This window comes from Neophocaena asiaeorientalis, unplaced genomic scaffold, assembly GCF_003031525.2.
Source record: "Neophocaena asiaeorientalis asiaeorientalis breed wild unplaced genomic scaffold, Neophocaena_asiaeorientalis_V1.1 scaffold241, whole genome shotgun sequence".
In the NCBI taxonomy this organism is placed as follows: Eukaryota; Metazoa; Chordata; class Mammalia; order Artiodactyla; family Phocoenidae; genus Neophocaena; species Neophocaena asiaeorientalis.
In genome coordinates this window covers 1-15,235 of record NW_020172287.1, presented here as the reverse complement: position 1 = coordinate 15,235, position 15,235 = coordinate 1, and the positions used below count along the sequence as shown (strand labels likewise).

The 15,235-nt window shown below is 56.5% G+C and overlaps 1 protein-coding gene across 4 annotated transcripts in view; it reads right to left on the bottom strand.

The window, feature by feature from the left end:
* FLT4 (fms related receptor tyrosine kinase 4) overlaps positions 1 to 14,830 on the bottom strand; it is a 40,216-nt gene extending 25,386 nt beyond the window's left edge. For all 4 annotated transcript variants that reach the window (XM_024765319.1, XM_024765322.1, XM_024765331.1 and 1 more), the window contains exons 1-2: positions 14,713 to 14,830; positions 498 to 594 (exon numbers count right to left, since the gene is read on the bottom strand). In XM_024765319.1, the coding sequence (XP_024621087.1) occupies positions 498 to 594; positions 14,713 to 14,779 (164 nt within the window). In that variant the 5' untranslated portion in view covers positions 14,780 to 14,830. The remainder of the gene's footprint in view (positions 1 to 497; positions 595 to 14,712) is intronic.
* Positions 14,831 to 15,235: the final 405 nt, after the last annotated feature.

Below are 15,235 nucleotides of genomic sequence, written 5' to 3'. Positions count from 1 at the left end.
GGCTCCTGGGCCTGCATGTGGCAGGCTGTCCTGCAGAGAAGCCTGAGCCTCAGATTACAGCTGGGGCTGCAGGGAAGATAACAGGTCTGGGGTCTGTGTGGGTGGGCCTGGGGCCAGTGAAGGGTGGCTGAGGGTGGGTGCAGGCAACCTGGGGTCCATGCAGGATGACCTGGGCATGGGCATGGGGTGGCCTGGGGTCAGTGTGGGGTGACCCAAGGGTGGATGCAGGGTGACTGATCTGTGGTCCATATGAAATTAAGAGGGTGAAATGGGGGTGGGTGCAGGGTGCCTGTGTCTGCAGAGCAGGGGATGGTCTATGCCTCCAGGCACCTACAACTCAAGCCACTTGGAAGCAACCCTAAGCCTCGAGGCCTCTGCCCTGGGGAGAGGCTGCCTTCTGGGTGCTCCGCCACCATCTGCTTGGCCTTCTGTAGTCTCCTTGGCCTGCCAGGTAGGAGGGACCCAGTCCCCTGCCCTCCTGGCTGAGGGCTGAATACCTGCAGGAGATGGACAGGCTGTCACTGGAGTCGATGACGTGTGTCTCCTCCGTGATGTTCAGGGTTGGGGGGGTCATGGAGTAGCCACTCGCCAGGCCTGGGGTGGGAGATAGGGTTAGCATGGGACTGGGTCATGAGTTCACATGATGACATCCATCCGGTGCTGATGGGCCCCTCCCCGGGCAGGGGCTGCCTAGGCTCTCAGCCCTGAGCAGTACCTATAAGGCCCCAAGACAACTGGTAACCTCCACCTCAGGTTGCCCCCTGGCTGCAGACTGGGCCGAGCCCCAAGTGAGCCCTGATTGAGCCCTGGACTGAACCTCTAGCCCGGCATGAGCAGAGCTGTCAACATGAAGTCAATAGGGGAGACCACAGGCCTCACCCTACATTGGGTGAGGCCTGGAGCACATCTCCTCAGCATTGGGACCCCCACATTTCTGCCTGAAGTTTCCTCCCCCCAGATGCACAGCTACTGTTTGTGAGGGAGACCTGCACAGTGCAGACCGCCAAACATGCCCAGAACTCAGGCCTTGGTTTCTCCCTGGAATTCTGCCTGTGACCTCGCCCTCTCCCATGTCCCATGGAGTCCAGCTCACATGTCCTTGGTTCCATCAGTTTCTCTTCACCCCCAAGGCACCCTCTGGCTGCCCCAGCTCTCCTCTCCCTGCTCTCCCTGCCTCAGCCCCCCATTCCTCCAAAAGGGCTAATCCCCAAACAGATAACTGCCTCACCTGGTTAAACACCCTCCTGTGGCCCTCCAGGACCTTGGCCTTGCTGCCCACGCAGCTCCTTACTCCCCATCCTCCCAGCAGGATAGTGTGTGTAGTGTTTGCATGTGTGTGTGCACATGCACGCGTGTGTGTTGTCTCTGTGTGTGCATAGATCTGTGTTTATAGGACTGATATGTGAGTGTTGTGTGTGACTTTGTGTGTGTGTCATTGACATGTCTGCGTGTGCACGCATGTGAATTTGTGTGTGTGTGTGTGTGTGATCCTGGGGGAGGGTGGGAGCAGGCCCCAGGGGAGGTCTGGACCTGGAACTCTAGCAGATGCATCCTGCCAGGACCATCCTGAGACAACAGGAAGAGAGGACTCTGTGGCCGGAGGCCCTGGGCTGCGTCCTGTCCCTCCCCCAAGTCCCTGTCCTCCTGGGGGGCACAGCCCACTATCCTGCCCCAGCCCCCAGTCCTACAGGTTCAGTGCCTCTGCCCTTTCTAGCCCAGCTCCCTGAGGCTTGGGTCTTGCCCTGGCAGCTAATTGTGGGAGGCAGAGGCTGGGGGAATCCCCACCATACTTGGTTCTACACCACCCTGACCCCAAGCTACCCTAGGAAGAGGCACCAGGACGGCACACTCTGCACCCCAAGGTCTCATTTCAGCATCACCTGGACAAGTTGGCTGCCAGGGCCTGGCTGGCCTCTCCCTCTGTGCCTCCTGCTGGCCAAACTTTTCTAGGTACCCCACCACCGTAGGTCAGAGGCAGAAGGCCCTCATCCAGCATCTAATCCCACTAGTATCTAGTACAGCCAGGGAAATTGAGACCCTCCAGCTGGACTACACCACAGCCCTAAGAAGGCAGCCCTTCATCTAGCCAGATGCTGTGAACACTGAAGTCTCTCCTTAACTCGAATTCAGTGCACCCACTCCTGGCACTCAGGACAGTGGCCCCACCCTGGGGCCCCGAGATGGGAAAGTAGCCCTGGGCTCTGCCACCAGGTCCACTCCTCCCCAGGGTGGTACCAGCCCCCGCATCACACCTCCCCACCATGAACCCCCAGGGCTGCTGGGGTGGAGGAGCCCCACAGTGGGTAGCCTCTGCTCTGGTGTTGAGGGGTCAGGAAGGAATCCGAGGCTGACACCACTAAGATGGGCTTTGAAAGAGAAGTCGGATTTTCCAGGCAGTGGAAAGTGAATAAAGCCATGCCAGGCAAACTGGCCTCTGAGCTACATAAGTGGGGGGAGAGGGGAATGATGGACTTGGGTTTGGACTTGTGAGAGGATGAAAGAACTGGCTGTCCCTGTGGACCAGTCAGGAGTCAGGCCTGAGGCTGGCATGTGGGCACCAGAGGAGAGGTGCAGCGGCCAGGACCCACCTGCCCTGGGTTATGTATGCCTGCATGGTGAGGCCTGCAGCATTGCCCTGGGGCCCCTGGGGAGGCCAAGCAAGGGTCCCCTTCTCTGGGGTGCTCCTCCAGGGCACACACCTGTCACCCTGGCAACAGAGCTATGGCATTTGTCAGCCCAGCTTCCTTGTGCAACTCCTCTTTGCTTCTAAGATAAAGTGGGGGACCCCAGCCCTCTCCATTCTGCCTACTCCCCTTCTCTCCAGCTTCAATTCCTGACACATCTGAGAGGGACAGACCTCTCACCATTGTCCCAAAGTGCCAGGCTTTTCATATCTTGAAGTCTCTGTCTGCTAATTTTTTTTGCCCTGGACATTTGTACTTCCTTCCCTCCTGTGGAGCTCCCTCTTTAGGGTCTAGTTCATGAGTCCCTTCTCTATGGGGCAGTCACTGTTACTCAGGCAGTGTTGGCCTCCTAGGCTCATGGTGTTAGAACACTTATTGGACTGAACTGTGGTTTTCTGGTCACATCTGAACAGAGGCTGTATGTTATTCATCTTTCTAACCTTAATACAAAAGAGGTGAACACCAAAGATTGAGGGTATGGATAGAAGGATGGTAGGATGGAAGATGGATATGTGGGAGGGTGGGTGGGTTGAGTGGATGGATGGGGGATGGAACCTATAGGGGCTTCCTCCCTAGAGGCCACCATACCACCAAAGGAAGCATCTCCATCAGTGTGCTAAACAGGAAGATCCATAGTGTTTGCCAACCATTTCTCCCATCTGAGAGAGCCTTTCCTTTGTTGCCACATGCCCTGAATTTCCCCAGTGCTTCTCTTTCTTCAGGCACTTCCACTGGACCCTGTGTGATCAGTAGTCTTCACTGCAGACATCACTGTCCTCCTCCATCCTTCCTGCCTTAACTAAAACCTGGCTTTCTGAGGACACCACTGCCCCTGGGGTGATTATTGCTCCCATCGCACACATCAGAGAACTCCTTGCGGTCACTTCCCCTTTTCCAGCAGCACCAGCCACTCCCCACTAAAGCTGTCATCAGCTGCTGTCCTGGTCACTTCCCCTCATTCTCTGCTCCGGGCTCTTCAGGCCCCTCCACCCCAACTCAGGCCATTCCTCATAACTTTGACATCCACACGGGTGAGTCACCAGCACAAGCACCCTGGCCTTTGCAGGGTGCTTCTCCATTGTCCTCCCTCCTCCCTTCAGCCCCTCACTTCCTGGGCATACCCTGGACTTGGTCCCCACCAGAATCTGTGCCATCACTGAGTGCCTATCTTCTTACACTTCTCTCTTTGCCTCCTCTGCCTCCTGCCAGGTGCCACTGTCTCACCACTGCTAAGCTCTTCAACCTCATCAAAACTCTGAGGCCAAGGACCCCTCTGCATTGCTACCTCCTCCTGGCCTCACCTCTCTTTTGGCACTGCATGTCCCATGGCCCAACATTCTGAATGCTCCCTTGCCCCTGCTCTCCACCACAACCCTGCAGCACCCATGTCCCTCAGTGGCTCGGCTTGCAGCACAAAGCCAGAGCCCCATGCTGCTGCCTCCCCTTTCTTTTCCTTTTGGCAGACCCTAAATGACCCCCGGGCTGCAGTTCAGGGTGTTCCCTTCTCTCTCACTCTCAGCACTAATGAAGTAGAGCCATCAGATGGAGACACCTCATCTTCCCACATCTAAATCCCACACCCTTGCCCTAGGCCCTGGAAACTCTCTGACATTCCTGCTCCCAAGGCAAAGCCTTCCATCGAGCTAGGGATCCCAACTCCCCAGATCTGACCACTGTGGATAATTTCCTTCTTTCCTGATTACCACTTTTTCTCTATGGAATCATCCCACATCTTATAAACAAACAAAAACTCTTCAATTCCTTGATCCTATATTCCCTTCCTCTTTTCTATTCCCATTCCTAGCAAAAGCTCTGCTCGCTGACGCCTTGCTCTCACATTTGCTCATCTTCCCACAGGGTGCGGCCCCCTCCCCTGCTTCATGGAGCCACTGGTCAAGGTATCCTGTGACCTCCATGCTGCTGTGGGAGGCCCTCCAGGGCAGGGAGCAGAGCTGTTCCCTCTTCTGCTAGCTTCTGTGAGCTCACTCTCCCCTCGTCCTCCGTCCCCTCTGTCCAACACCAAGTGCTGCAGCTCCTCACTTTCTCTTCTCTACCAGTCTCTCTCCTAAGCGTCCATATACTTGCGAAATCTCTACCTCTAGCCCAGACCCCTTTGCTCAACTCCAGCCTTAAGTATCCAGCTGCCACTTCACTTGGTCATCCCACAGACACCTTGAGTTCCACATTTCTGTTGCTGAACTGCAGACTCACATCCTCTCCACCCCTGCCAAAGCTATCTCCTTGATAGCTCCCATCTCCCCAAATGCCCACCTCTCCCACCCCGGCCCATCCACCCACCACCAAAGCATCCCAGAGCCAGCCCCCACTCTCCTGCTGGAGCCTAACCAACTGCACTCGTCCCCACAGTAGCCCCTGGCCCACTCTTGCCCTCCTCCAATCCTTCACACAGTTGACAGTGATAGTTTAATAACGCAAAGGAGACAAATCACGCTCCTGCTTAAATTTCATCAGTGACTTTCCACTTTAAAGAAAATCCAAACTTCTGACCGTGGCCTGGCCCACGCCCCGCCCTCCACACCCTCTTCGTCCACTCTCATGTCCTATTCTTGTCCTCTAGCCACCATGGCCTCCAGGCTGTTCTATGACATGCTATGCTCCTTCCTACCCCAGGGCCTTTACACACACCTCTCCTCCTGATTTGTCTCCTCTCACATGCCTTGCACAGCTGGCTTCTTATCATCTTCAGGCCTCAGCTAGACGTGACCTCCTCACCCGCTCCAAAACCTAAGTCCTCCTTTAAGCTCCACCTTAACCTCCCGGTTGCTTATTTCATTCTTCTTATCACAATATGTAATTTTGTTATTTACTTTTTTATTTAAGTTATGTTTTTTCATTTCCTCTACTAGACAGTTTCAATGGGGTTAGGACCCAAACAGTCCCCTTTTCTACCCCATTCCATGCCTAGCACTGACAGAGAGTCAAGGCTCCATAGATCCTTGTTGAATGAATAAATGAATGGACAGATGGACGAATGGATGGATGGATGGATGAGTGGGTGAATGAAAGGTTGAGTGGTGGAAAGATGGAAGGAAAGATGGTTAGCTGAATGGACAGTCGGATGGATGGATAGAAGGATGGAAAGGTGGAAAAAAGAAAGAATGGCTAGATGGAAGGACAGATGGACAGATAGATGGATGGACAGGCAGATGGATAGATGGATGAATGGATGGATGGATGGAAGAATGGGTGGATGGAAGGAGGGATGAATGGCTGACTGGTTGGCTAAACAAACCTCTGAGGTCTTTCTTTGGGTTGGAACTTTGTCAAACCTTGTTGTTCCTTTGGAAAAGATGTTTCTGGATTTAAAGGCCAGGCTCCCTGGTGACCATCTGTACCCCAGGCTGCTCAGCAGCTGGGGCAGATTCAGGCCTGGTTTGCCATGCCCAGAGGCTCTGTGCTGCCCAGCCCCCACCTGAAACCCCAAAGAAGGCGCATCCTTCCTGCCTGGCTGTTGTCTGTCCCCGCTGTCCTTCCCTTCCCGAAGCAGGAAGCACTGTCATCCTGGCTTCTGCTGCACTCCCCCTGCCTTCCTGTTCCTGACCCAGGAACTGGCTTCTTCCTTCCCCTGGCCAGCAGCCCTGGCCCCCTAGCCTGAGCAGAGCAATCCGGGCAGGCGCCAGGCCGAGGTCAGGGAGGCCAGAGAGCATACCTCCTCTTCTCTGTGCTGTCAGCAGCCTTGGGCAGTGGGACCCTGGGGTCAGCCACAGGCGCTGGCTGTGGAAGCAGCACACCAGGATCCTGGGTGAGGGGCAGGCAGGAGGGGTGGGAAGTCCTGTGGGTTAGGCACTGAACCACAGCCCAGCAGTCACTGCCTCATTTGATCCTCACGTAGCCTGGGAGGGAGGGAGGGATCACGAGTCCAGTCAGCAATGAGGAAACTGAGGCTCCAGGCTCCACATCAGTGATAACCAGCAGCTGTGCAGGAGCCCAAGTCTGGCCAAGTCCAGGACCATCCCTGCCTGGGACTCAGCCCTCACATCTCTCCATCTCCTTCTCTCCCACTGCCACCCCGAGTGCCAGTCTCCCTACCTCTCTGCTCCCTAGCAGTCTCCTTCCTGGCCTCCTGGCCTCAGCCCAGCAGACACCTTCACTGGCTCCTTGTGGCCCTCTGGAGCTGTGAATGCCCTTGGCCCGGCCTCCAGGGTGATGCCCTGCCCAACAGGCCACCCCTTCTAACCAGCTTCACCTCCCAATTCTTCTGCCACACAGTCAAGACACCAGCCACACCCAGTATCCACCTGCTGAGCACACCAGGCCCTCACCCACCACACGGGGAAGGTTTGTACCTTTGTGTGGCTCCTGGGGGCCAGGATGTCATTGGCCCATGGCTCTGTCCTCAGGTTCAGCACAACCAACCCAGGGATGATGTCAGGATGGTGTGTAAGCTCAGGGGTGCCCCTACATACTCTGGCAGAGTGTAGCAGTAGTGGTTTTTGCATTTGCAATTCCTTATTTCAAGGAAATGTCATGGTCACCTGGTGGGTGACAGGCGCTGTACTGCAGTCCTGCTAGTCTGGTCCACACTATCCTTAGCATTTGTGCCCTGGAGAACAGAGGCAGCCAGGGCCAGGCCCATGGCTGCAAACTGAAGGCAAGCTGAGGGGGAAGCACTGGGGGCAGGTGAGGCCAGGTTGGGGTCTCCATGCATCAGTCCCAGGGCTGGGCCGAGTTGGGGAGCCGGCTCTAAGGCCCTCTCCCTTCATTCTTGGGGCCAGGCTTGTGCATAGACCTTGGAAGAAGGTTCAGGGGTGTTCTGTCTTGGAGTCCCCCCACCACCACCCGGATGGCAGCCTCTGTGCCTCCAGAGGTCAAGGGTGAGGTCAATAGTCCATCAGTCCTCCTACCTCCCACCCTGCAGGACTGAAAGGGCTGAGATGGGAGGGGCTGTACCTAGAGAGAGTGCCCGAAGCCCTGTGAGCCCAGCTGCACACCCTACAATGTCATTCTGACTATGACCTTGGGCAAGTCACTTCCCCTGCTCCAAACTTATGAAATGAGAATTGTCCCCAAGATTATTGGGAACCACAGACCACCATAATACCACACTAAGAACCATTGTAAGGATAAACTGTTGCTGGCTCAGGCACACTGAGACCTTCACTGTCACTGCCTGTCCACTGTTTTGCATGTCACAGCAGTTGCATCTCACTGTGACTCTGTGATTTGGTCAAAGTGCCAAGGTGGGGGGCAGTCAGAGAAAGCCTTGCCAGTGGGAGGGAGTGCTCCTGTGAGTTGAAATAGGCTTCGTAGACTGAACAGGAGCTTGCTGGCCCAGGAGGAGGGCACAGAGGGCAGAGGGACATGTGCAAAGACCAGAGTGCAGGTGACCTTGGACTGTCAGGTAGGTGAAACAGATGGAGCATGGTGTGGAGGAATGAGGCCTCAGAGAAAGGCCCCGGGTCACAGGCCCAGCCTTAGGCTCTTGGTGGCTCATTTAACTGGAGCTGCTTAAGGTGCGCTCCTTCCTCCTGGAGGTGGCACAACCCCAGGGCTTCAAGCCTACCTCTGAGCCCCCCACCCTCCCTGGCAGCTCTTCTGAGCTCCAGCCCCAGAGGACTCTGCTTCCCAGATGTCTCCTGCCAGGCGCCCCCAGCCCTCATACCACACCACCCACTGAGGAGAACAATGAGCCACAGGGCACAGAAGTATCCCCAACCCAGATGAGCAAGTGTGAAAAGTACAGAGGATTCCCAGTGTTGGCAAGGATGGGGACAAACAGGCACTCACAGTAATAAAAAAAAATGCTCATATACTTTGACCCCCAAATTCTGCTTACCTCAATATACCCTGTTACAACAACAGACAACAAGAGCAAACATTTTCTGTATGCCAGCACAGCCTATGCACTTGTGCATACCACACCCCTCTATTGCCCCCCTGAGGTGGGTACTATTCTTACCATTTTGCGGATGAGAAAACGAAGGCACAGAGGTTAACTTGCTAGTCAGAGGTTATCTTTGGGGGACAGGATTATGGGAAGCTGCTATTTACTCTATACTTCCTCAGAACCAGCACCAACAGCAGCGTGGCTGGAAGCACCAGGCCTGCCCCTCTCCTCTCCCTGCCACTTGGCAAAGTGCTTTGCACTCGCAGAGCTCAGACGCTTAGCAGTAGATGCCTTCCAGCCTGAGTGCCACCCCTAGACATTCTGGGGCTGCCTTTTCCAGTCCCCTTCTTTGCCACCCCACTGCCTGGCCAGCCTCAAAATCCCTCCTCTGGCTCACCACACCAGTGTCTCCCCACTGGTCCAGGCCTTTCCCAGTGGTCAAAGGAGTCTTCTAGAACACAAATCACTCTTCTGCCTAAAACAATTTCCTGCCTCTCCGCTACTTAGGGATGGAATCTGATCTTCTCAAGGGACTCACCAGTCACTCTCGTCACCTGCCTGGTGCCTGCTCCAGCCCCAGGGTCGCAATTTTAAGTCCCCTCCTAGGGGCCTCTCTGCATGTTTCCACAGCTTCATGCAGCGGCTTGACTCACTGCACTTGACAGTTCCTCAGTGCAAGGATGAGAGCCTTTCCAGGGTGGCATCCCCAGCATGGACTTGACCCTGGATTGCTCTTGACTGGCTTTGAGGATCCAGGGAACAAAGCGACAGAACACAGTGTGTGGGCAGGTGTGGAGGCGAGGGATGGAGGTGCAGATGTCCTGCCCTGAAGTAGGCACATCTGCTAGGGGTAGGCCTGGGGGAAAGCAATGTGTCTAGTGGCATGCTGCTTTTGAAAGCTGTACAGGACATCAAGGTGAAAATGTCCATGAGGTGGTCAGAAATTTAGGACCCCACATACCCACCTCTCTAGTGCTTTCCCTGGGGAATGTGGACAACACCTGCCACGCCTGCCCCTTCTTGCCCCTCAGCCCCTATGCCATCTAGCACCAGACACCAGACACTTGTCACTTCCCTCAAAGCTGCTCTAGCATCTAATGAGCCATTTCATTCCTCTGGCCTTAATTTTCTAATCTTTAAAATGGGCACAATAGCCTATGTCACAAGGTTAAAATCTTCACACACGCTAGTGTGAAGAAATTTGATTAACCATTTCACTGGTAGACACTCCAAGTGTGTGTGCGTGTATGTGTGCACATAAGTGCTGCTTCATACAAACGAAACTCCATTTGGTAGAATTCAGGATAGCTTTGAGGATGGTGCTTTAGGTTGGATAAGGATAAGAGCTTCCCCTGAACCTACCTGAAAGCCTAGATTCTGTGCTCCTGGGGCACACAAGGAGTGGGAATGAAGCCCCACTCCCGCCCTAGTAGACCCCTCCCACTTGGAGCGGCATCACCTTCTGCCTGAAATTCTCAGTAGGCTTCTGCACATATCTGGAGCAGGAGAAAGGTCATGTGCTGAGGCTGGGGCATATATGTGATGGGTGCAGGCTAGGTGGATGTCAGGCTACATACGGCTGCCCTTGGGACCCTAGCAGGAGGGCCTGTACTATCAGCCCAAGAGGGGCCGGCGGGGGCGGTTGGCCCGAGGAAGGCTCAGATCTTTGTTTTAGAGTGGTCCTGCTGAAGCAGCATAGAGGCAATTTTGGGAAGCAGGGAGTGTTGGAGAGGCTGAGTGGGACCGTGGGCTGCCTGAGTACCCCCTGGGGGTGAGATGGGGAGGAAGGGCACCCTGGTAGATGTGGAGCTCCCAGTGCAGCACAGCTGTGGGTGCAGCCAACTGTGCCAGGCAGTTGCCCTGGCCTTTCTGGGATCAGGGATCTGCTCTGTGGCAGCGGGACGGGTGGTGTTATCAGACAGCCCAGCTGGCTCAGAGGTGGCCCCCCAGCGCTGCTAAATCTGGGCCATGGGCTCCTGCTGCAGGAAGAGGGAAATGCAGGCAGGATGTCCTCTCCTGTGGCTGACAAGTCCTTTCCCATGAACCCATGCTGACCTCACTGGCCACGTCGCGGGGCTCCCCCACTTGCCACCCTGAAACCTGTGCCTGCTCACTGGGCCACCCACACCCCAGGCCAGGCCACGGGGATGGGGGTGGCCTGGGGCACCAGAGCCAAGCAGCAGAGTGCCTGCTGTCAGCCACACCCAGCCTCAGCAGCAGCCAGCGCCAAAGCCCGCATCTTCCTGCTCCCAGGCTTCTCCCTTTGGCGTGACCGGAAAACCGAGATCCCAGAGGAAGCCAGTGTCTGAAAAGGATCGAAACTCAGGAATCCCTGGCTCCAGCTGGACACGTCGGCTGTGTCTTGCTCAGAGGTTGGTGCAAGGAGTGTGAGAGGCTCTCCGGACCCCTCTCCCTACGCATCCCCCCTCTCTGAGGGGTATCTCAGGGCTGTGGGGCACAGGCTAGGCCCTAGTGGAGAGAAATCTACAATGGCGGGGCGGTGGGGGGACACACAAGCGGCAGCGGGAGGGGTGTAAGCTAGACATAGAGAAGAACTTCCCCTCATGGCTGAGACCCCACTTAATTTCCCTGGGTTCCCCGACTCCCCTCTGCCTCATCACACTCAAGTGCTCCCAACTTTCCTCCTCCCTGCCTTCAACTTGAGGCCCTGCCTCCCTACTGGAGTGTCTCATCTTTCCCCACATTTCCTCCTCTTCTCAGGGTCCCCATCTGGTAAACAATTTCATGACCTGTTCTGCTGCTTAAGCCAGAGACTGGCACTTGTCCCTTTCTCTCCACCATCCCCTGCTACCTCCTTCCCTGGCGTATCTCCTGGGTTCACCCACAGCCTCCTTGCTGTGGGCTTGCATCTGGTTTTACCCCTCCGGTGATGCCTTCAGGGGAATCTGACCAGGTGACTCCCTGTTCAGACCTCCCCTTTCCAGGTGTGCTGCTGGCTCCTGCCACCTCCACTTGCCTGTCTCCTCCATCTCATCCCTCCGCCCCTAGGAGTCTAGCCTCATCTGATCACCATCTGACTCTTCTGCCTCTGGGCCTTTGAGGGGGTTTTGCCCTACCTGGAATCCCTTTCCCTGGAGTCTGCAGACCCCTCCAGGAAGTCCCAAGCTAGAAGCAGCCCAGAGCCACCAGCTGGGCCCCACTGGGTCACTGAGCACTTTCGCTCCTGGGCTACGATACCATGTTTGTGTTCCTGCTAGTCTGGTGCTCAGGAAACCCCTGCAGGATGTGCTTGGTCCAAATCCTCCCTGGACTGCCTAGAGCAGACACTGTACCTTTCAACTTGCACAGAACTGCAGTCCCCTTCCCCAGGTTGGGGTGCCACTGCATGGGGGTCAGGGTGGGGATGGCACAGCAAGGAGCTGGCCAGACAGTCCCCTTGTTATACCTCATGCCCAGTCTGGTGCCTGGCCATGTGGGCACTGGGCTCTGGGGAGGCAGAGAGCCTTCAGCCACACTGACCTGGTGCCTCCGGCATGCTGGGGATGTGAGCAGCACCTACACTTGAGTCCCCAGAGCAGTGAGCCACTGATCCACAGGCACCAAGTAAGATGCGCCCAGCCCCCATATTCTGCCTGCACTGACTTGCATCCACAACCCCCACCCCCACACCTCTGCCCACACCTGGGTCTGGCTCAGGGCTGAGGAGCAGGGACAGCGAAGAGCTGGGATGGTCATGTGTGCCTCAGCCCATGGCAGGAGCCAGCATCCTCAGGCTGGGCCAGCCAAGCTTCCCAGCAGTTGCCTCCTTCCCCAACATGTCCCTGAGCTGACTGCCCACTGTTCAGAGGCACAAATAGCCTCACTCTAGACTAACCTCCAAGAGACAAAGTCTGTTGGAGGTGACCTCTGCCACCTACCTTCTCTACAGGGACACTACTGGGGCAAAAAGCCCAACCCCAAGCACAGCCCCTCAGTGCTTGTCAGCTTGTTGCACTCCTATGCATGGGGAAACTGACGCACAAGAAAAGGAAGAGAGGAGCCCAGGTAATATAGCAAGGAATTTAGGGGTAGAGTTAGGACAAGAGTCTCGTTCTGGGACCAACATCACACCTTTGAAGTCAGCTTCACAGCCAGGCTGCTCACCTGCCAGCACTTGGCCTCCTACTCTGGCTGCACTGACACTTGGCTGCACTGGAGTGTTTATGCTTCTGCTCCAGTATCCCCCATCAGGCTGGCAGCTCTTAGGGCCCTCCTCAGCCCAGAAATGGGTGGTGCAAATGCAAGGCTCAGGGACAGCGGCAATGGTCTGTTTTCCATGGGACATCTCCCCACGAGCCATGACCTAGTCCACCCCCCTTCCATGGGCCCCTTAGCTTCATTCTCTCCCTTCCCCTTCATTGCCCAACTTTGGTAAGAATCACCTGCACTCACTGCAAGACTGACCTCATCCCCGCTCCCTCCTCCATCTCCCCCTCTGCTCCACTCAGGAGCACCAGGACACAAGCCTCTCCTGGTTTTCCTCAAACCCTGCATGCCGAATGTTTCCCGTCTCCCTGGAAGCCTCTCCCTCTCTGGTCCCCTCCTTGGGGGAGAGGTTCCCATCCTAGACCCTTTGGTCTGCTTCCTCTCCAGTTCTCCAGCCCAGCCTCTCTCCTGAGCCTTGGACGCTACACCCAGTGCTTGCCGGATGTCGCCTCAAGGTGGGATCTCCCACTCCTCTGCCCCAAAGCCCAGCCATGGCGCCATTCAACTCTTTCCCCACACTCATCCAGTCACTTAACACATGCTGAGCACCTGTGAGAGCCTGGTCCTGGGCAGGGTGCAGGGAAGCGAGGAAGGGCCAAGTGGCAGCCCCTCTGCTCAGACCTGCCCTGACTTGGAGGCCAGATAGATGCCTTCCTCCCTCCTCCTCCCCCTAGGTTCACCCACGCCTTCCTCACCTCCACTATCCTCAGCTCTTCAGCCCATATAGGCACAGAGAACAGAGCTCTGTTATTCCAAAGACCTGGGTTGACAATTTCCCTTACTACTGGCTTCCCGGGGACTTTGGGGGAAGTTATAAGTGTCCTTGGTCTAAGTGTTCCCATCTGTAAAACGGGTCTAACACTCCCTTGTGAGGATTAAAAGAAATGAAGCATGTAAAGCCACTATTCAATGCCCATGGTGTTTAAAAATAGCGAGGTCCCCATCTCTCCTTCAGACCTCCCAGAACTCCTCCCTCAACCACTGGGGACCCATTACCCCTCCTCCACCCTCTGATTTCCACGGTCACCAGATCTTGCATGGGCTTCCAGCTCATCCTCCCCTTATTCCTGCTGCTTTATCCTGACATCTCCGAACAACCATACCCCTCTGCTCCCTCCGTCATCCCCCACACTCTCTTCCCTCCAATCCCTCAGCAGCAACCTCCGGTCATGTTCCCATCACAAACCAGACCTTGCCTCTCCTGTGTTTAAGACCCGTCCTTGTCGGCCCCTGCCTTATGATCCAAGATCCTTAGATTGGCCTTCCAGGGTCCTACCCCTCAAACACGGCGAGGGCCGGCCTTCTGCCTCTTCTGCCATGCTGATCACTTACGAGTTGCCGACTCAAGATTCTCCTCAAGTTCCAACAGGCACCTGCGCCCAATCCGCCACACAGCGCCTATCCCCCACGATCCCGAGCCCCTGCCCCCGCAGTCCTTGGCCTGGGGATGGTAGACACCAACCAGAGTTCCCTCTGGAGGACCGATCTCGAGCGCAGACTAGAGGTGTCAGGAAGTGCGCACCCAGGTCTACGACCCGGCGGGGATTGCAGCCTCTGCGCGGGGGTACAATCCCCAGTGCTCTCGGGCTCGAGGACAGAACAGTACGGTGCCTGGACTCCGCGGGAAAGCGTGTAAGCAAGCGAAGGATCCAGGCTGAGGGTGCAGCGCAAAGGGGCCCAGGTCCAAAGGAGCTGAGCTACAGACTGTGGACCGCAGTCGGGGACTGAGCACCACCTCTAAGCTGCGGTGCAGCCCGCGCCCCGTCCCCGCCCTTTCCTCATCCCGGCAAGCCCGGCCCGACTCGCCGTGCTCCTTCCGGTGTCTGAATCCCTGGCTCCCGACCCTGTCTCGTGCCGAAGGGTCCCGCGGGCCCTGTCCCCCGCCCGTCTCCCATCGGTGAGGTCCCACCATTTGCCCAGGGAAAATGTCCCCCCTCGTGGCCAGCTGTACACTGGGGCAGGCGGAGGGCTCACCACGCTCGCTGTCGAGCAGTCCGAGGCAGAGCCACAGGAGCAGGCACAGCGCGGTACCCCGCTGCATCTCCGGCCGCTGTGGCTCGGGTCAGATGAGCGACCGCGGCTCGGGCTCTGAGTGTGGGCGCGCTGCAAGGCGCGGGCGGGACCGGGGCGGGGCTGCGGCCGGGCCTGGGCGGGGCCTGGGCGGGGCTCCCGGGAAAGGGCCTGGCACCTAAAGCAGCCCTCGCACCTCTCAGTCCCGCCCTGCAGCCTAGGGAGAATCCTGCCTAGACAGGAGGGTTGCTGGCTTTGCACTGTGGAGGGAAGGCTGGTCCTTGCCCCACTTCCAAATCAACCGCAGCCCTTCATGCCGGCCCTGGGGCTGCTCCTACCAGTCCTAAATTGTGCGCTAAAAAGGGAATGAATCCCGCTGTCAAGGTTGGACAAAATGTGGCACTACGTATTTTTCTGTGATTTTCTTCCATCAATAAATGCTATGTTTACCACTAGCTATCTATTTTACATTTGGTAGTGTATATAT